This window comes from Atractosteus spatula, chromosome 2 (assembly GCF_055471065.1).
Source record: "Atractosteus spatula isolate fAtrSpa1 chromosome 2, fAtrSpa1.hap1, whole genome shotgun sequence".
Lineage (NCBI taxonomy): Eukaryota > Metazoa > Chordata > Actinopteri > Semionotiformes > Lepisosteidae > Atractosteus > Atractosteus spatula.
The window spans coordinates 61,562,139-61,583,552 of NC_142707.1; the positions used below are offsets into that span (position 1 = coordinate 61,562,139).

The window sequence follows — 21,414 nt, forward strand, 5'->3', positions numbered from 1 at the left end:
CAGCGCAGTTTCTGCAAACGATGGCAGAAGACGGCAGCTGTGAATTTAAGGTGGTACTCCGGTATAGAAACCCAAAGCCTCTTCTAGAGCAACAATACGTACCAGGAGCAATGCTAGTGTATTTAACTGTGCCTGAGAATAACGCTGGCAATGGTATTGTGAATTAACTGGACGACGCAGTGGTCAAAAATAATCTGGTCGATTGAGCCATTTTAGCCAGCAGCCATATCACTCTGGAACTCACAACTGGCAGCCCACTGAAGGTGTGAGCCTGGTCAGTACCTGGATGGGGGGCCTCCTGGGAAAAACTAAGGTTGCTGCTGGAAGAGGTGTTAGTGGGGCCAGCAGGGGGCGCTCACCCTGTGGTCCATGTGGGTCCTAATGCCCCAGTATAGTGACGGGGACACTATACTGTAAACAGGCACTGTCTTTTGGAAGAGACGTAAAACCGAGGTCCTGACTCTCTGTGGTCATTAAAAACCCAGGGCGTTTCTTGAAAAGAGTAGGGGTGTAACCCCGGCATCCTGGCTAAATTTCCCATTGGCCCTTACCAATCATGGCCTCCTAATAATCCCCATCTATGAATTGGCTTCATTACTCTGCTCTACTCCCCACTGATAGCTGATGTGTTCTGGCACACTATGGCTGCTGTCGCATCATCCAGGTGGGGCTGCACATTGGTGGTGGTGAAGTGGAGTCCCCATTACCACTCTTTGAGTGGAGTGTCCAGAAAAGCACTAGATAAGTGTAAGCAATTATTATTATTATTACTATTATTATTATTTCATTGTTATTTTTGTTTTAATTCAATATTTTACTCTGGCCAAAATGGCAAATGACAGTTTTACTGAGGTTTGTCGTTTGCTGTTATGCTGTGCAATATATACGCTGGAAAAACAACACCCTTTCACTAGCGGCATATTATGAAACATCTGATATTGCATCCATAAGCTGTAGGACAGACCGCTTAAGAGTCGTTTTTACAAAGCGGTTTCCCCCACTGTCACACAGATAAGATAAGATCACTTTATTAGCCATACACAATATCTTGCATTAGGAATTTGTCTTTTCACATACCCCAGCTTGCTCTCCATGAGACACACAGATGGGGAGAGAAGCTTTGGGTTAGAGTTCAGGCTCAGTCATTTATACAGCATGCTGGAGCAGCTGGGCTTAAGGGCCTTGCTTAGGGGCCCAACAGAGTTGCCACCTGTGGGATTTGAACCAGCAACCTTCCAGCCACAGATGCAGATCCTTAGCCACAGAACCACTACATCTACATCTCTGCAAACCTTCTTCAGGCAGAAATATTGAGCACAATCGCTACGGAATTCTGTGGCGATGAAGTAACAAGTCATTCTCTTGCAAAATTATTTGCTCGAGTTACGGCAATCGAGACCTTTTTTGACTTTTGTGGTGTATGCGGTAATATCAGAAGAACTATATAATAGTATTGTAGCATCTGCCCTCCTCCCCACCGGAGTTATGGACTGGGTCGTTGCCCCATGACCTTGAACTGCAGTTTACAATCTCTGTAAGCTTCATGCCCTTTATTGGAGGGGGGTCCTCTTAACGTTCACCCCCCATTGCACCGCTTGGCAAACTGTGAGACACTGTGCTCCCCCATTTCTTTTTATCTCCACCCACAGTCTCTCTGTATCTCTGTATCTTTATATCTTTATTTCTCCCCTGACCATCAGCTCCTTCCTCTTTCACTAAAAGGGCCATAAACTGCCTTTGTGAAGCTGCAAACCTGTCTCCTGCTTATTCTCCATCACCGTCCTCTCCTCCGAACCAGGTTTGGGCCGATTCAACACAGAATTGTAATGTTCTGCTAGTGAATTTTCTCCTTTCCCCTTAGGCTCACCCCTTCCTGCCTTTTACCCCCCCCCCCCCCCCCCCAAAAAAAAAACCCAGAGGGATCCCCTTTTCGCTCTCTTTCACCTCAGCCTCTTCATTGCCTCATCATTTAAAAAATAAAAGGGCAATAAAGAAACACTCATGAGCCTTCGGAAGTCTCCTCCAGATTGTGACCCTCCACGCTGCCCTAGCGTATCCCTCAACGTTACAGTATATTTGCATGACGAGACAAACATTTGGGCTGTGGACCCTTCTTTGTGAAGAGAGTAGCGTTTTGGGAAGAAGACGGACTAACTCCACTATGGCAGGCTGATAGTGGGAGTCAGGCGAGGACACTCACCTGGAAGAATGCTTGCCCCTTACAGGTGTGTAGCTTTGAGCTCACCGGAGCTAGGCCTGTCTGTGCAGAAAAGGGGCCAGGTCAGGGAACAGAGTGACTGCCATAGAGAGAAGATGGAAAGACCAGGGCTCCTCCTTTTGTAAATCGCCACATTGCAGTAACTGAGTCCATGTCCCTGTGGGAGGAGAGTCAGGAAGGAGACCTAGAGCCCCAGGAAGTCTGCTGGCGATTATTGGCCAGTAGTTCCATATTCTAATATTCCAATATTCAATATTACCAGCAGCCATATCACTCTGCAACTCACAACTAGCAACTCCCTGAAGCTCAGTAGGTATGAGCCTGGTCAGTACCTGGATGGGAGACCTCCTTGGAAAAACTAAGGTTGCTGCTGGAAGAGGTGTTAGTGGGGCCAGCAGGGGGTGCTCACCCTGCGGTCTGTGTGGGTCCTGATGCCCCAGTATAGTGACGGGGACACTATACTGTAAACAGGCGCTGTCCTTCAGATGAGATGTAAAGCCAAGATCCTGACTCTCTGTGTCAGTTACACTGACTCTCTGTGGTCATTAAAAATCCCAGGGCGTTTCTCGAAAAGAGTAGGGGTGTAACTCCAGTGTCCTAACCAAACTGTGCGCCACCATTGAGAGGGTGAGTGAGACCAGCTTCCATCTGCTCCAACCCCCAGTGGACCTCCAGGGGATACGGCCACACCAGATATGGGCTTAAACTTTCACTGCTCAGACTTACCCACCTTAAGGACCAGCCACCCCCGCCCCTGTCCCAGAATCCCCTACTGCAGGCTCCCAGAGGGAGTCACCCCACCTTCTGTCAGGGCTCCTCATCTCACTCGACAGCCCACTCTACCCCGGTACCTGGAGGTGGAGGACCTGAGGGAAGCCAGTACCATTCTGCCTCCCGACGATGGACTCCTGGGACTATAACTTAAACCTTTCTCACACATCTGCTCACGTCCTGCCTTTTGCTTCTCCACTTGCAGATGAAAAAGCATAAAAAAGTCAGTAAACACAGGTCTAACCTCACCCAAGGAGAAAATCAGGCGCTCCAGTCTCTCCGCAACAGGGATGATATCGTCATCAAACCAGCGGACAAAGGAGGCGCTGTTGTGGTGTGGCGTAAGGATCTATATATCTTTGAAGCCTCTAGACAACTAACTGACACTTCTGCCTACCTCCCTCTTCAACAGGACCCTACCACTGACTACCAAAAGGAAGTGGTATCCACCATTTCTCTTCTTATCAGTAGTAATGAGCTCCCCCAGGAGGCAAACTGGCTCATCATGGAACATCCGCAGGTATCTCAATTTTACCTCCTCCCCAAAATCCACAAACCGGACACCCCTGGACACCCCATCGTATCAGCATGTAACTGTCCAACTACTTACATCTCAGCCTTTCTCGACAGCCTCATGAGACCGCTGGTTGAAGATCTTCCCTCATACATCAAAGACACCAACCACACGCTCCAACTTTTTAATGATTTCTAATTTTAGGGTACCGAATGCTACATTTTTACCATGGACATCACATCTCTGTACACCATCATTTCCCATAATGACTGCCTTACAGCCCTCAAGCACATGCTGGACAAACGCACAGTGCTTCATCCACCCACCCACACCCTGGTACGCCTTGCAGAATTGGTCCTCACACTGAACGCATTCTCTTTCAATAATCTTTCTTACCAACAGGTCAGTGGAGTTGCCATGGGCACCAGAATGGGACCCAGCTATGCCAATATTTTTGTCGGCTGGGTAGAAGAACATTTCTTCGCTTCCTACACTGGCTATGTCCCTGACCTCTACAAACGATATATTGATGACTGCGTCGGTGCCGCCACATGCTCCAACGATCAGCTTGAGTTCTTCCTGCACCATTTCACCAACTTCCACCCGTCCCTCAAATATACGGTTAACATATCTTCCACTACTCTTCCGTTTCTAGACATCAACTTCTCCATCAACTATCCCCGACTGTCCACTTCAGTTTATTACAAACCCACGGATTCACACAGCTACCTCCTGTACAACTCATTTCACCCCAACCACACTAAAAACTCTCTTCCTTTTTCACAGTTCCTTAGGCTACGACGATTATGCAGTGACGACATCGACTTCGAGAACCAAGCCCTCGAAATGTACTCCTTTTTCATCAACAGAGGATACCCCAGCAGTGTGATTGACAGGGCCCTTGCCCGAGCCAAAAACACCCCCCAGACCATCACCCTGATCAGGAACTCCCGCCATAACAACCGCATTCCTTTGGTGCTTCCTTACCACCCTAACACACTTCCTATCCCCAGGACCATTAACCACAACTTTTCCATCCTACAGGATGATCCCTCCATTGGGGCCCTCTTTTCTGATCGCCCTATCATCTCATATCGCCGACCACCTAATCTGCGTAACCTCCTTGTTCACAGCTCCCTTGACCGCCCTCAACAACCATCCACACCAGGCACTTTCCCTTGCAACAGAGCTCGCCGTATCACCTGCAAGTACACATCCACCACCACACTCATTCAAGGCCCCTCAGGACAATTCCGGATCACCCAGACAGCATCTTGTACCTCCAGCAACCTTATTTACTGTATCTCTTGCAGTAAATGCCCAGCCGTCTACATTGGAGAAACAGGAAGGAGACTCTGAGACCGCTTCAGAGAACACGTCAGGGCTGTGAAGATTAAAGATCTCTCCAAGCCCATTGTTTCTCATTTCACCTCTGATGGCCACGACCACTCTAATCTCTCATACATCACAAAGACCACCGAAACCAAAATTATTCTGCAGCTAGGATCACACATTCTCCCTTCTCTTAATGACAGACTACTGTTCTTTTAAATTTTCTCCATTCATTGGAAGTTTCATTTCACACCCCTCTACACCTATTCTTACTTCACACCTCTTGATTGGCCTCTCTTTCTGTCGCCTGCTCCCGCCTCTCACTCCTCCTCTCTCCCAGCCTTTATTCTCCCGCTGCTTTACCTTTGCCTACTGCCCTGTCTCTCTCACACCTGAAGAAGGCTCCATGGCCGAAACGTTGTGTTCTCTTTCTTCTTTTTTTCAGCATGGAATAAACCTATTACTTGTTCCTGAAAACGTCATGGCTGCTAGAGTATGAGCACAATGATGTTTTTCCGTTTACATGATCTGTGCATGAATACAAAAAATAAGAAAGCTTTTGTTGTTGATTTCACAACTCAAGATCATATTTTTGTTTATTTTCTTCATCAAGGGAAACATTTTTTTTATTAGAACAATACAAAACACACACATATCAATCCATTAAACCACCCCAATCCTCCATCTTACATCCGGTCAGATTTTTGCAATGTCCGACAAGGTCTTCCTTCTCTCCTTGGCAGTGTGGTAACCCCACTTCTTGATGTCTGCAGTCTTCCAACCACTTTCTCATATACTCCATCAAGGGAAACAAAATACTTTAACAGTTAGAGATCAGAAAGGGAATAATCTGTACAAAGCTGTGTTCTGTTCAGCGTTTTGTGTGATTACATGCTTTTGTCCCTCGGGAGCCCCAATCCAATTGGTTTTCTACTTCACCTGTATCCAGTGATCAGGAAAACCTATATATCAGTTATAAAGTAAGCAAGGAATCATTTTCAATTAAAGAAAGTTCTGGTTCATGAGGGCTGAAAGTGTAGTCTGACTTTGGACAAATTATATATCAATTACTGAAGTAAGCAAATCACATGCAATACCAATCGAAATGAATTGTTCCAAGTATTTGTAAGATAGGGTGCAATATGAGAGGAGGCCATTTACCTAGTCCACTTGTAATTCAAGTATCTCATCCAAACAAGTCATGGCATCGGATTCAACTACTTGCCTGGATGGTTCATTCCATCCTCCCATAGTCCTTTGTATAAATAAATGACTCATGATAAATGAGTTTAAAATTCACATCCAAGTAGTTTCCATGAGTTTCTTCTGGGTTATGTTTCATCATTGATTCTGAAGACGTTCACTGGCTTGACTTTGTCAATGCCTTTGATGATTTGATGATTTTCAATAAATTGATCAGTTTCCTCTATAGTCATCTCTATTTAAGACTGCCAATTTTTAACTTAATGATCTTATAGAGACCTATGAAATATAATGGACAGGGGACAGGACTGGAGACTCTCTACAGCAAATTGCTTCCTGTGATGTGACCTCCTAGAGCACGTACTGTACCTGTAGGCTGATCTGCTAATAAGAAGTCAAGAGACTTCACATGCAAATGCACTCAGTCTTTAACATTCCCATGTGAAAGATACTCATCCTAAATGTTTTATCTTACAGCCCTTTAATGTGACAGTACTATGGTGCAATAAGGAAATTGTATTTTTTTTGTCTTAGTAGCAATTAATGTTAATTAATGTCCAAAATAAAAACGTTGTAAACTGTTCTGAAAGAAAAATGGGAAGATTATTATCACACAAGCATTCAAACCTTTGTTGAAACAACCTAAAAGTTAGGTGTACAAATTTACAATAAAGAGACCAACAAATCAATTGACTGGTTTGTGTAATAGTGGACTGAGAATAAAAAATACCAAACTTTGAGCTTCCTCAGACAGCTACAGAATTTCAAGCAAACACTCAACCATGAAGATTAAGGAGCTCTTTCAGCAAGTCAGAGATAATGCCATTGGAAAGCAGATTAAGGGCAGTTGGAATCAAAGTCTCTGATTATCCCTATGACCACAGTCTAACCCCTTTTTCATGCTCAAGTATTGCTAAGTCAAGCTGTCTCCCTCCCTCCCCCTATACTCTAACACAACACTAATTAATCTTAAGTGAGAATGTGGAATTTACCTCTACCAATAATATAATCAACTGATAACCATTGAAACTCTTTGAAAGTGAAATAGGCCTTTGGTGTCCTCTAGTGGCAAGATCGCTCTTTCTTCAAAGACTGGCCTGCCACACTACATCTTTTGTCTTTTTTAAGTTTGATTATTAGTTTTAGGATTCCTGCTTTCCTGTATTCCTGTCTGCACCTCCTCCATTTCTTGTCTTTTGCTTCAAATCAACATTTCCAGCAATAATTTGATATTCTGATCGAATAATTCTGTATGGATGATCAAATAGTAATGGATCAACGATGAACTCATACTATACCTCCTTCTTTCTCAATGGTCCAGAGATCTGAGTTCTGCTCTGTTGTGACTTTGAAATCATCAAGGTGCATGATCATGTTGTTCAAAACCTGATCAAGGAGTAAAATTGTTCCTTGACAGCCCTGATAGCATCAATAGCTGGGGTGCACACACAAATTACAGTGGCTTACTGGCTGGTAAAGGCTAGTTCTGCACCTAAGAACATAATAATTTAAACTTTTCTATGAAATAATTGAATGAGTATTAGCTGTGGTCATTACACAACTCTAGGAGGGTGAAAGGGATGTCCATGGTTTCTGACTTTCACCAATAGGGGTGCTGTAACAGGTTTTTTATAATAGGATGCTCTCTGGAAAACAAACACAACTATAGCCACAAGGTACATACTAGTGCCTCATTCACTGTGTGGAAAGAAATAACTAAAGCCATTTGTCTTCTCCCAGATGGTTAGGTACCTGAGGTTAGCAGCTCATTCCTCACAGTATTCTGGGAAATACTGGTTTAGGAAAGGATTTCCATTTTATCTAAACACACTACCCTCTCTCACAATAAACAAACAAGACATAGAATTGGAAGACTTGTGTGTTTCTTGCTATAATTAATACTTATAATGTGTAATTAATAATAACATTTCTATAATTCTTTGCAAATATTGTATAACTCTATCCCCAAAAGAGTTACCTCTAACATAACATATCACTGGTTAATATTAAGAATAATATGCTGATGGCCTATTAAGGGTGAAATAGCTGTCAGTGTATCTGTGCTACCTTTGATATTAAATATTCATCAATCTACCATTTGTACAAGGTTGTTGGGAACGCCAGTGTCTAACCCAGCAAGCAATAGGTGCAAAGTGGGATACACCACGGATGGATTAAAAATCCAGTACAGGGCTCACACAGACATACACGCACTCATACCAGGGCCACTTTTTCCCAGAAATCTGTTAACATATCATTACATCTTTGGAATGTGGGAGGAAACTGGAGCATCTGGAAGAAACCCACAAAAGCATTGGGAGAATATGCACTACAACTTCATGCAGATGTGATTTTTCATTTGAAAGAAAAAACTTGTAGACATTCTGGCTCTCAACTATCAAGGTTGCTTTAATTGAAAAAAAATACTTCCTTAATTGGTCAATAATTTAAAAGTGATGCTAATATTCTAAGTACAGATTATTCATGGTGACAGATTGTGTTTATGCTTTGCAGCACCATGGATGGAAAAATAGTCTTTGTCAGTTTTCATTGTTATTCTGTTTTCAATAAACCTTTCCACTTATCCTAACATAGCTTAATTGCTAGTTCTGCCTTACCTATGTTGTACCATTGTTAGGCCATATCTATATATTACCATACTAATTATCAAATAACCAGCAGCACCTGGTTAGAAAATGTACAGAAACTGCACCAGGTGTGGCAAAGTGTGTATACATATGTAGGCTGGCGGTAGGTGTTTTATAAGTCAGCTCTGGGAAAAAAGGAAGTTGAGCTCATTTGTGTGACAGGTAAATGGCTTTTTCTTGGTGTGATTTTGTTTGTTTTGTGATTCTATTGTTATTATCTTGTTGCTGTTTGCTGTTGCTTAATTAGGATGTCATTTTGAATGACAAACTCCTGCACCAGTGAGACTGTGGGGCACAGTGCTTAAGTACTGGCTCCAAAGTAACAAAACCTCATCTAGCTAAATCCTTCAACCAATGGTGAGGGGTTGTCTCAACTATTGATGAGGATTTTTTTGGGAGACCCCTATTAAGCTCTTTTAAAACCATAAAATGGTTTACTTCCTTAAATGAGTGAACCCATTGGAGGTGAAAGAATTGAAAGGGTATTGCTAGATCATAGAACTACAGTATGAGATCCTGTTGCTTTGTCCTCTTTCCTCACACCTGAAAGGTTTGACCATAATGGTGCTTCCTTTTTTTTTTTGTAAGGCATTTGTAAAGCTTTGTTTCTTCGTGGCCCATCTTAAATCTGCTCTTATAGTCCAGCTTTTGCTCCGCTCCTTTCTCATGGTTGAAGGTGTTTAGGGCTGCCATTATTTCTAAATGTCTTGCTGCACCTTGGTGGTTGGTCTCAGTCCTAAGTGGTAGTGCTATACTCCCATTTGACCAACTTTCAAATCCTGTAGCTTCTTGGTCAAATGTAGTGCTCTAGGTTAACTGACATCTAGTATTTGCACCTGGTAATGGTTATTAGACTAATGCACCTTTATCTCCTTTCAGGGGAAGGCCTTTGTCTACTTGTGAGAAATCTTTAAAGTGTGGGGAGATGTCCAGGTATGAATCGGCTACATGTAGCAGTAACCCTGCTTGTGTTTAAATATAGTTGGATCCTTTATGGTACTTTCTTAAAGAAGGCAATTAAGTTGATCCACCAATCTAAATTGAAATAAATGAGTATTCGACACGGTAACTGAAATGGTAAACTGTCAATGGGCACCACTAGGGTGGAGAACCTGGGGGAAAAATGCTTACTGCAATAGTTGTGGGGTAATGCGGGTTTAAATTTAACATCCAGCAAATGGATGAAGAGAATCCAAAAGCAATTGCTTGTGCTTAAAGTTTAACTGCGCTGTTGTGGGGCCAGGTACTAGATATGCAATAGTAATGCCATTGATTTTATTTCCAGCTTAGTTGTCCAAGGTGGCTAAAGTATTAACAGCCTGATCTTTCATTTAAGAAACCAGTGGCTGTTCCTTTTAGCATCTATCCTTGTCCTTAATAGGGTGTATATTAAGTAAAGGGATAAGCCTTTTTACACCTTCAAAAGTGGATTCTTAGTGTGCAATGAGAGGAGACCATAGTATTATAAAATTACAATAACTGTTTGAATACAGTTGGTAAGCAAAGAGACAGACATGAAACTAATTGAATAAAACCTCTCCCAATGAAGGTTTTTGAGAGGGTTTAGATGGTGTTATCCTTAGGGATGGAATCCAGAGCTTTGGGGCATAGCGGGAGATGGCCTTGTCACCTGTACTATGCAAGACAGGCTTGGGGGACCAGAACTAGGTGAATGAAGGTTGTGAGGTGGGGAGTAGGATGGTCATCTGGTTTTTGATGCAATAGTCTAAAGGAACAAATTAGAGGGGGCAACCAATTCAAGGTTCCTGCAAAAAATAAAACAGGGTGGTGATGCTACTTTACAAATTCTGTGGCCACAGACCAACCCCAATAGGTTGAGTGCTCCTTTTTTTTTCTTCTGTGGTGCATTCGGTTAGAAAGAAGAGGTTACTGGAAATGCCTGTTAACTGTACCACCTTCAATGTGAGAAATCTGCTTTCCTCCACAGCACATCTGTACGCCTTTCTTCCTCTCTGTCAAAAGGGGAGGAAGAAGCTGTAGCCAAAAGAAGAGAAATTGTCAATGCCGATCTAAAAACATTATTGGGGAAAGAGCTGCCAATGCAGCAGGTACAGTATGTTGGAGGTAGCTTTATTTGAGTTAATGATCTTTTGGAGATTGTCCAGTGTTAAGATGTCTCTTCCTTCTCCAGACCCCTGTTATTGCCATCCTGGGCTCTGGTGGGGGTCTCCGTGCCATGATTGCTTTGCTTGGCTCACTGTGTGGATTAAAGGAAACTGGATTGTTGGACTCGGCCATGTATCTCTGTGGGGTCTCTGGGTCCACCTGGTGAGGAACCTGTTAATTGACAGCTTGTTGGGGGTTGTGGTGGGTACGTGCTCAGCAGTGCACCATAAAAGGGATAGAGATAGGGGTGGGGAGGAAACATGTCTACCCAATGAATCTTTCAGAATATGAAAGCCTCTTTGGCAACTGGAACTAAAGAGATCTGACATACTTTAAAAGTGGTTGACTATTCAGGAGTCTGGAAAGTAAGCCATCTAATTCTAAAATTGGAATAAAACCCCATTAGTACAACAATGCAAAAAAGTATTAGCCATAGAATGCTAATCAGATTAAATCTTTGTTCTTGGTGGGTAAGCTTTCAACAAAATGAAATGCAAGTCACATTAGATGCTAATGTGCCTTGCATGTTTGTAGGCACTAATCTTGGTTTTTTTTTTCTCAAAGGGCTATGTCTTCAGTTTGTGAAAACCCATCGTGGGTAGAGGAGTTGGATCTCTTGGTCACCAAAATACTGGCCAGTCTTGGAAGCTCGGGCTTTGGGTTCTCTAAAGTGATGGAAAAGCTGGGGAACAGCAGGCCTTTGCTGGACCGACTGCTGGAGGCGTCCAAGACGGATGTTTTCTCCTGCACCAATATCTGGGGAACTCTGATTGTGAGCCAGATGATTAAGAAGGTAAAACCTGGTTTTCAATGCACTTTGAGCTCAAAGCAGCACTTCATGTTACTCAGTTTTTTATTTTTTTTTCCAGCTCTACACCTGCACTTTGCCTGAGCACAATGATCCACTCATTAGTGGAAAGCTCCCTTACCCTATTTATGCAGCCATTGATAAAGACCTCCTTAATACTGAGAAGCCAGAACTGTCTCCACCAGGTACCAATTCCTCCATACTTAAGACAAGGTTATGTCCAGGTGCAGCATTTTTCTCAGTTGGGCTCATCCGTAATTGCCTTTCTAAATGGAATTGGTTCAGTGTGGAAAAGCATGCCACTACTCTTGCACTCCTTCTAAAGACCCCTAATCCAGAGGATGCCCTTCTGATACAATAATGGGGCTCTTGGCATACTAAATGACTTTTATATTCTTCACTCCAAAAGATTATAGATGGTGAAGCTGAAGCATTTTAATGAGACTTTCAATTTCCTTGAACAGAAATGTGGTTTGAGTTCACACCCGATGAAGCAGGATTTCCAGCATATGGAGCTTTCATTAGCACCAAGAACTTTGGAAGTCAGTTTGAGAAGGGGGAACTAAAACATCCCCACCCACAGCATGACTTGTGCTATTTACAAGGTGAGAGCTTCCCTGCTTGGCTTCAAAAAGAGTACAACTCCCACAATGGCAGCATTTTTAAAGCTTTTTCTTTTTCTCAGGCCTATGGGGAAGTGCTCTGGCAGTAAAGGAGATTTTGGAGAAATACGTAATGGGTAAATACAATTGGGCTATAAAATGTTTGTGTTGCACTGGTCAGTACTCCTGTCCATTATATTGGACAGCATTTGAACAGTAACCTGTGCTGCAGGGTTTTTTCAAATTGTCTGCCAGTGAGTAGATATCCTCCTGAAGCTACATGCTTTTTTTTTTTTTGCAATATTGGCAAGTAATCCTTCCATCTAAATTAGGAAGACCAAGAGTAATGTATAAACTTCTTTGCAGATTCTCTGAGGGATGAATTAGGCTTCATTTTCATTGCTGGAAAAACAGAAGGTGAGGACAGTTTGGCTATTAAGATTAAGTATTGGAAGTGCTGCAACAGTTCTATTTTAGTCCCTGATAAATCATGTTAATAAAGGAATTTGTTTTGGGAGTAACTTGACACCCTTGCTAAAGCTCAATGTATTTTCTGTAATGCAAAACACTTGGGCATTAATCACTACAAGGATCCATTTAGGAGAATCTGGAACTGGTTCCTGTTGCTCTCCTCTTGGTAACATGCAGTTTTGTTTAAAAAATGCAATAGAGCAGTACAAGCCAGTAATGCATTTTGTGAGGGGGGGAAACCCCAACACCTGTCTACATAGGTTGGGCACACTTGAGTACGAAATCTACTGGCAAGCAGCACTACTCATATGAGCAAACTAAACATCTATTGGCTTTGAAAGCCCTGTATAAATAAAGATGAAAATGAGCATGCCTTATGTAGGAAGGAGTACATGTCAATTACTGAAATGCAATTTGTCTGTTTTCTAGAAATTTTGGGTCTTGTGTGCAAAATGTTAAATGTACTTGAAAGCTGGCAGTGGGGCACCAACTACAACTTCCTGTATGGTTGTGATTCTCTCCTGTCGGGTGAGTTCAGATGCAATACAAGAACTTAATTTACATGGGGGGGGGTTGTAAAGGGAATGGACAACTGTATTTAATCTCTAAGATGCTCTTGATCAGCTGTGGCACACTTAACACTATGAAATGTTAATATTGTACAGACTTGCCAGAACTTAAAAGCACAGAATATCTGTAGTGCAGCCGAATTTACTTTGCCACCATTTGAAAGAAATCCTCTTCCACAGGAGAACAACCGCCAAGTGTGTCCTCTCTAGTGAATAACAAGTTCTTCTACCTGGTGGATGCCGGGCTGGCTATAAACAGTGCTTACCCTCTTGTGCTCCGGCCGCAGCGCCAGGTGGATGTGATAATTTCCTGTGATTACAGTGCTGGAGATGACCCATTCCTGGTACAGATCCTGCTTTTTGCAAGTCTTGCCATTCTCTTGAAAATGTTAATCTTGGCCCTTCAGGGATTATACAAGTTGAGTGCAAAATCTTGCTAGCTTGGTAAAACATTCATTATGCATACTTGTTTTTTAACAAAGCTCATGGGTTTTTGTCCACTTTGTACAACACTGAGCCCTCAAACAGCCAGAAATGGCTTGCATTCCTCAAACCATGAGGAATAAACTGCTACTTCAATAAACCAAGACATCCAAAAAAATGTTTAGTTGGAGTTCTCAAAGTACTTGGGTTTGCCTCTACCATCTTCCTTTGCTTTGTTTTAGTACAATCCAGTTGCATGTAGATTTTTAAAGTGACAGAAGTCCTTATGAACTCCCACCTACCCACCCCAAACTGCTGTGGTTTTCTCTTCTGTTCACTTCTCAAAGTACTTCCACTCTTCTTTCTAGACTGTAAAGCAGGCTGCAAGCTATGCAAAGGCAAATTCCATCCCTTTCCCTGAGATCCATCCTCCTGCGGGTGAGGTGGGGGACTGCTATGTATATAGTGGAGTTGGGGCTCCTACAGTCATCCACATGCCTCTGTTCAACAGTGCCAATGACAAAAGTAAGTATAAATGAGCATTTACAGTTGGATTTCTCAAGGACAAAGTAATCTTGGAAATACCTCGTTTCCCACAATGACTTGATGATAGTCAAGTCTCCTTTGGTGGCAATTTTATAGTTGGTATTGCCTTCTCTAAGCTTTGGCAGCAGTCCATTTTGGTCCAAAACATGGCAGCAGAAAGGAGAAGGGGCTTTTTTTTTTTTGCTTCTTGGGCTTTTATTGGAATGATGCACAATATTGCAGGCTGTTTGTATTGAAAGTGGAACAGCTCTACTACAATTAAGTGTAGGCTGGGTCTTTGGAGCCAGGAAGATTAACTAGGAATGCTAACCTCATGGTTGACTAGACGAGTAAGTGTCTGACCTGGTGGTAACATGGCACCCTAAATTTGCCAACCTAGAAACCTGTTGCAAATCTGTGAACATGCAATTTGGAAGCTGAAGATTCCATAGGTACAGAAGTAGTAATCTAGTTGCAGTAACTTGTGAATGAACTAATTCTTTCTGACCTCTCTTTGCAGTATGTGGCTTATTGGACTACCCGACACTGAAGTTCTCATACACTGAGAAGGAAATTAACCGTTTATTTGAGGTGTCCAAGGATAACATTGTGCGAAATAAAAACCGATTACTTGAGGCAATCGGAAACAAGGTGGATCAGAAGGCTTCCTAAATGTCTGCTCGCAAGCTGCTGGTTTACGTGTGTGTGTATATACTTGGGACATGTCCTTTGATGTATCCTTAACTGTATTGGAGCTTGTTCTTTAACTCTGTGGGTCCCACTTGTCAGCCACTTTGTGAATGTGAAACTAAAATAAAACTATAATGCTATGTGAAATGCTGTATGCCCTCTTCATTTAAGTTTAGTGGTCTTCTCTCTCATTCTTTATTCCCTTGTTCATTCTTCATTTTAGTTTGAATTGATACTTGGGAATGAAGTCTTCCTGAAACTTAGTTGGGGTTGATGCAATCTGGAAGCGGGTCCAAAATGAATTGGAGGGGGTGGGGGTGAAAGTAGGATGTTGTGTAGATGACTTAATTGCCTTTGCCTACTACCCTTGCATAAAGACTTGTTCAGTGCTCCTCCTGCAGGAGGAACAATGCAAGTACTCTAGAAATAAGTTGCCTTTTTGGTTTTATTTCCACTACAAAATACTATGCAACAATTGGTTTAAAATCTACTTCCCATTCATGTATTGCTAAACATGATGGGTCTCTTAAAATTAACTTTTTTGGTATGGGGGTTTGCCCTTCTCTCTTGGGGGAGAGCTTGAATTGTTACTGTCCTGTTACTTGGCAACATTTTTATCGTGGAGCTCTTTTGGGTCGGTATGGATTTAATTCCTCACACCTCCAATGCCAACGCCAGTGTATCCTGGGATATTGGACCAGTATTGCAACTCAGTCTGTTGCCTTAACCTCCTGTGTACTTCATGCATGTCTTCTGTGATTCTGCTGCATGCTAGCTCTGCAAGTGCCTGCTTTGTTCACATTTTACATACAAGTGGGAACCTAGAAATTGGAGGGCAATGACTGTAAAGAAAAGCACTTGGTTCACATTTGAGTGACTGTTTTTGTTAAACAGTTGATCTTTATTTAAAAAAAATGTACAGCAAGACATGATTATGGATTCATGAACAACTAGAAGTAAAAATGCCTTCAGAGAAATCTTCAGTTCTAAGACTACACTGGCCTAGAAGAAAATTTGACTTTTAGACTGGTGTGACTCAATCTCACTGCAGGTGCAGTCTTAGTTCTGGCCTGGATGCATGTTTAAGCCTTCAAGCTTGGGTAATGTGACTGGTGGGGCCTGAACACAAAGTGGGGTTTGGAGTCTACACATGGAGTCTCTGACAGATGGGGGGTCAGAGTATGACTGTCCATCCCTTCCCCTCATGTGCAGACAGGAGCTTGAAGACCAGATGTCACCACAGAATAGTGGGAGTGAGGCTGAACTGAAACTGTTCTAGCAGGACAATACTCCATGTCTCTCTGGAAGAGCTGGTGTAATGGCTATTCGCACTGATGACATCGATCTTCTTGGATATGATTTCAGAAACAAAACCTACCAGAGTGGTTCCTTGTCCTGTCTCTTCCTCATTCTCGCCTTCATAGTGATGTTTTATGACCCAGTGAGCTTTCATGAGTGGCCATATCCTAGGTGGTTTGGTCCCTTGTCCAGAATTATGTAGCCATGGAAAAAAAATCCCACTGAGATAGCAAAAGGAGCCCTGAGCCAAAAATCTTTTCTAGAGTCTCATTAAGACTGTGTATGGGGAAAAAAACGTACTGTTGCATTATTTAAGGACACTAATACATCAGCTGTCACTTGTATTTCAGAGTTCTGTGTTGTTCTCCAGAGTCTCCTGCTGGCTCAGTTCACGGCGCAGTAGCTGGTTGAAGGGGACCAAACCTCACTGAAACGCCTGACTTGGTTCCGTTTGACCAGCCACAGCAAGACGTGTTCCTTCAAAGTCCTGAGGGGGTGGGGGAGAGTGGGGTGGGGGAGGTCTGTTGAGGCTTCTTTCTCTGGTTATAAAACAATAAACCAGCTCTTACCTGTAACAGAAGATTAAGATTGAAATTAAGAAAAATAGAATGCTGAATTTTATATTCAGGCCATTTTTTAGTTTTTTCTAATTTATCTACAATAGTGTCAATTATTCTGTAGAAGAGAAAATGCATGCCTAGGTAACTTTTGAGTGCAAAAACATAAGAAATTTGAGATTCAAGATGGAGCAAACTAAAAAGAAGATAGGTAAAGGAAGAGATGTTTCTTTCTGGGTGGATGGGGGCCTTGGCTGAGGTAATATGCTCTAAGTGCTAATCTAGTCATGCTAATTTGTTCAGTCCTGGGCAGGGAGTGGTATGTTGTTGTGCATTTGGATGTGGACCATCAAGTATAGATGACACTTCATACCCAGACATTAACACTGACACACTTGTGACAAGTCAAACACTGAGGACTGAAACTATATCCCAGGGTTTAATTTTCAGTGGCAGATTAGACTCCTGCTTCTCTGGAGTTATTTTCCTTGGGAGGTGGTCTGCCAGCTCTACACACCTGCCTCCTATCTCTCTTGCTAAGCCTTCACAGAGCTATAATGGGCAACACCTGTGTCCTGTCAGTTGGGCCTTGACTACCACGTGATAAAGCTGCTTGGCTCCAGCTGTGGGCTTGCTGAGCAGCCAGTATCCCCCACGCTCTCAGTGTAAATGCCACCAATTCATCTTGGGAGTGTGAATAACCACACAAATCCACATTTTTTCAAGATTTTCAAGGGCTCTGGGACAACTTGTATGTTATATCTCATGAGAGTCAGGCAATGTCACACATTTTAACCCACGGACACAGAGCACTGAGTGTACTGTATCTCTTTTAACAAAGGTTCAGCCAGGCATCATTTAACAAGCTGTTCATTTAAGAATTTAGGAAGTTAATTAATTGATATAAGGAAACCATTGGTATCAGTTTTTGCAGGATTTTGTTAGATAATTTAAGATAATTAAATGTCACTCAATGATTTTATGGGAACTATTACGTGAACTTTTATTTGAACTATCACTCTCTTGATGTGATGAGCACTCTCTTTGCAGATCACAGTAGGTGCATGTTTCACTTTAAAATCAGCAATGTTTCTATCTATATTGAGTTTATTCATGCAAATTTATAGAAATATGATTCACAGAAAAGTATAACAGTATTACGTTTATGCTGATGATTGCTCTTCTAGTTCTGTAGTTTTATTGCAAGATTGCAGATTGAGTTTGCTAACGTTTATAAAACAACCTACCATGAACCCCCAAAACTTGTTTTCTTTAGAAAAGATATATAACGTACTGTTTCACATGTGTGCTGTATCTGGAAGATTTACGTACAAGTACGATGGACAATAACTTTGCATAGTGAAGACCAATCACCCTGAAACCACACACTTCCTTACATTCCATAACTGACTTACTCATATGGGGATATAAGGAAGCATGTTGTCTCTGGGAGCATAGATATTAAGACTGCAGAGAGAACAACTGGAAATATACAGTAGCTTCAGGTTACAATGCACTCTTTTTTGCAGCTCTTCGGGCTCTGGAAAAGCCCAAACTACAATTAAGCTGATACATTTACCATCTACTGTAGAAGACAAGCACAAGCATTTTAAAACTGTTATGTCTGTCTCTTAGACAATGTCAATAATCTCCACAAATCTGAAATATTAAAGTGAATTACAATGAAGTAAACACCACATCTTTTTTCCCTTCTAAACTATACTAATAGTATCCAATGTACTATTCCGTGAGGGAAACACGCAACGCTGTAGTCATAGGGAAGAAGCTTCTAATTACAAAAAATGTAGTATCTATTGGTTCATTGCATGACAGAATATTGTTTTTGGAATTGATAAAAGATGGACAACATGAAGTCTGAAACATGACTGAGAAACCTACAGTACGGACCCTGTAGAAGTTATCTTTTCAGTAAAATAATGGTGAATGGTAGACAAGCCATACACATCACTGGTATATTGTCTCATATGGTGAAATTATGGCCAAGCAAAGGAGAGTATTGTACCTGCTGAAATACTTGTTAATGTGTGTTTTAAACCAGATAGCTAAAACAACAACAGCAACAAAAGCTGCTCTGAAGGTGTGTCAGAAAAAGCAACATGAGGATTTTCAAATTGTTTTCATGAAGTGTTAAGGAAAGACAGAGTAAAAAAAAAATCCACCCATTATCAGGAGGCTGTTGTTAAGGGTCATGGCAAGAAATATTTCCCAGAACCACAGGGCACTCCTGGGAAGATGTGCCAGTCCCTGGCAGAGCAGAGACAAGTTAGAGACATTAATAACTGAGCCAGCTAGCCTTTGAAAGGAGGCAGGAGATTGGAGCACAGACGCTCCACACAGATGGTGCCCCAGGAGCTGTGAGGCTGCAGCACTATATACCTTTCCACAGTCCCATCCAGAATTAAAACAATATGTTTGAAAGATTTCTGTGATTTGGTGTTCCTCATACCAACCTATACACACATTGTAGTGCATGGCTAGCATTATCTGACTGCCTTGTTGTGTGTATAGTATGAGGTAGTTCTTTGACACATATACATTGCTGTAATTTGGGGTACAAAACGTGAATAAAATTATTTCAGAACATCTCTCTAGTTATTCAATATAATAAATGCTTCTTTTCTGTTCGTCTTTATGCTGAAATAAGTTTTGACTAGGAGCATGTCGAGGAAGGGGGCTGGACGGCTGAATATTACCTTTACATGAAATGCTGTTCAGGTTTCCTTTCTTCTCCATGCATCAGATTTGCCATCCACAGTCTTCATAAGTCTTCATAGTGTCGCCTTCTTTGGGCTGGAGAATTAGACCGGGGAGACTTGCAGTACCAGATTTACTCCGTGTAGCTTAGGTGTACAGAAAAGAAATCTATCAACGGCTCTCTCACATGGCTATCACACGGCTACCTGGCAGTTAGCTACAATAAGCTACAATTGTATAAAAGTGTATATGATATCTACGTTATTTACAAATTTGGTGAGATATCTTAAATATTTTGTTAATATAATACTTTACATGTAACTTTAGAATATCGTTCTGTCTCTGAGCAACATCTCAATTCTTTCACGCTAGTTTGACTATTTATTTAGGAACAGAATTACATGTAATTTAATCTACAGATATAGGTCTGTGAGCTCAGATCGGGAAGCTTTGTTTCCTAGTGTTTGTTTGCCACTCGATTTGGTTTCCTTCCTCTGGGAAGCTCAGTGCATTTGTCCCTTGATTTACTGTCTCCTTACCCTCCTGGATGGGTGTGAAATCCTGCATTACTCTTAAAGTGTGAATATGGAGGCAAAGACAGATGGCACAGTTTATATTTTAACTTCCCAGAGAAAACACAAAACATTTCCATTTAGATTAAAGTAATATTTCTGATTGAACAGTACAGATTTATTTTTACCATGTCTGTTTGATAAATGAAACAAACACCATGTTAATTTACTGTATATATATTCATTATTAATTGGAAAAATCGGAATTGAGTTTCTTAATACTTTCTTTTTCAATGATTGCTAATAATTTGTCAGAAATTACACGTCACAAACTTTGGGACATTGATTCCTATTACTCTTTGTGAAGTAAACTATATTTGTAATTTGGAAATTAACCCATTAAGTATAAATCTGGTATAACAGAGTAAAGAGACTAATGTTTCATTAAAAGTATTACAAAAATCATCTAGGATAAATTAAAAAATATATACCATGTTTCTAATTAGGCTGGTAGATTCAGTTATAGAATTTTGTAACTTAGATTCAATGCAAATCTCTTCCTGTGCTTACAGTTTGTAATTAAATGTTTTAACACTAGAAAACCTATTTCAAGCATGTTTGTATTAAAGTTTCATGTTTACACTGAAAGAACAAATTTGGTCAAATAATTAAACTGAGCAGACAGTCTTTGGTAACATTTCCGTAGGTTATTCCTCAAGCATTATTATTTCGAGATGTATATCAAGTATATATCTCTCTTAAATGGTAAAGCACTTTAGCAGCCAAACATGAAGTGCATTGATGGGCAAAACACTCTTCGAAAGCGGTACCTGATCTTCAGACGATGAGGATGTTTTCTAGTTTTAATGTTCTTCAATCATAATGTCCATGTTCCGTCACATTCTCTACCTCTCTCTCCGTCATTTTCTGCTATCTTCCCCAGTACCATCCTCATCTCTGGCCAGCTCCTGGATTGTGTCCAGAGAAGGCCATGCTGGCCTGCCTTTTCAATCCCCCCTCACCCCCTCCAAAGCGGCCTCCCACCTGTCAGTGTCCTTTAGAAGCCTGGGCCTCTCCTGTACCTCCTGTCCACCCCAATCAGTGTCGTGACAGGGAGCACAGGCCTGTGAAATCACACCTCTCAGCTGTTCACACTCCACTTGAGACATCCTATACCCACTGCTCCATATTATATAGAATGTCAATGGCTCCTTTTTTTAAAAGGTTCATGGAAACAACTGTGGAAGGCTTGGCCTCCTTTTTTATTAGGCCACTGCACTGGAAAATGGTTTAGTGAGCACAGCTGAACAGTCCATCAGGGGTCTGATTCTGGCCTGTTCATCAGTTTTATATATTTATTTTTTTCCTACAATTTTTCCTTTTTCATGTTTTTATCCCTTTTGGTCTTCAGTAAAAAATGTGAAGTCATT

At 41.6% G+C, this 21,414-nt stretch overlaps 1 protein-coding gene and 1 long non-coding RNA gene across 2 annotated transcripts; one reads left to right on the forward strand and one right to left on the reverse strand.

The window, feature by feature from the left end:
• Positions 1-20: 20 nt before the first annotated feature.
• LOC148840012 (cytosolic phospholipase A2 gamma-like) lies at positions 21-14,883 on the forward strand. Its single transcript, XM_088936394.1, has 14 exons — positions 21-61; positions 2,226-2,280; positions 2,883-3,065; positions 10,615-10,755; positions 10,839-10,975; positions 11,378-11,606; positions 11,683-11,806; positions 12,086-12,226; positions 12,307-12,360; positions 12,590-12,640; positions 13,124-13,222; positions 13,444-13,607; positions 14,055-14,211; positions 14,732-14,883. Exons 1-14 carry the CDS (start codon positions 21-23, stop codon positions 14,881-14,883), a joined length of 1,728 nt encoding a protein of 575 aa, XP_088792520.1.
• An 876-nt stretch (positions 14,884-15,759) lies between these two features.
• Positions 15,760-20,970, reverse strand: LOC148840013 (uncharacterized). The gene is made up of 3 exons (XR_016089414.1): positions 20,815-20,970; positions 19,472-19,618; positions 15,760-16,769 (listed from the first exon to the last, which is right to left on the reverse strand). It is a non-coding gene; the product is annotated as an uncharacterized LOC148840013 (long non-coding RNA).
• Positions 20,971-21,414: the final 444 nt, after the last annotated feature.

Excerpts from the sequence above, each read along its gene's own strand:
- LOC148840012 (XM_088936394.1), top strand. The coding sequence starts at position 21 with ATGGCAGAAGACGGCAGCTGTGAATTTAAGGTGGTACTCCG. Across the intron at positions 12,227-12,306 it reads TGACTTGTGCTATTTACAAG|GCCTATGGGGAAGTGCTCTG; the intron begins GTGAGAGCTTCC and ends TCTTTTTCTCAG. Across the intron at positions 12,361-12,589 it reads TTTGGAGAAATACGTAATGG|ATTCTCTGAGGGATGAATTA; the intron begins GTAAATACAATT and ends ACTTCTTTGCAG.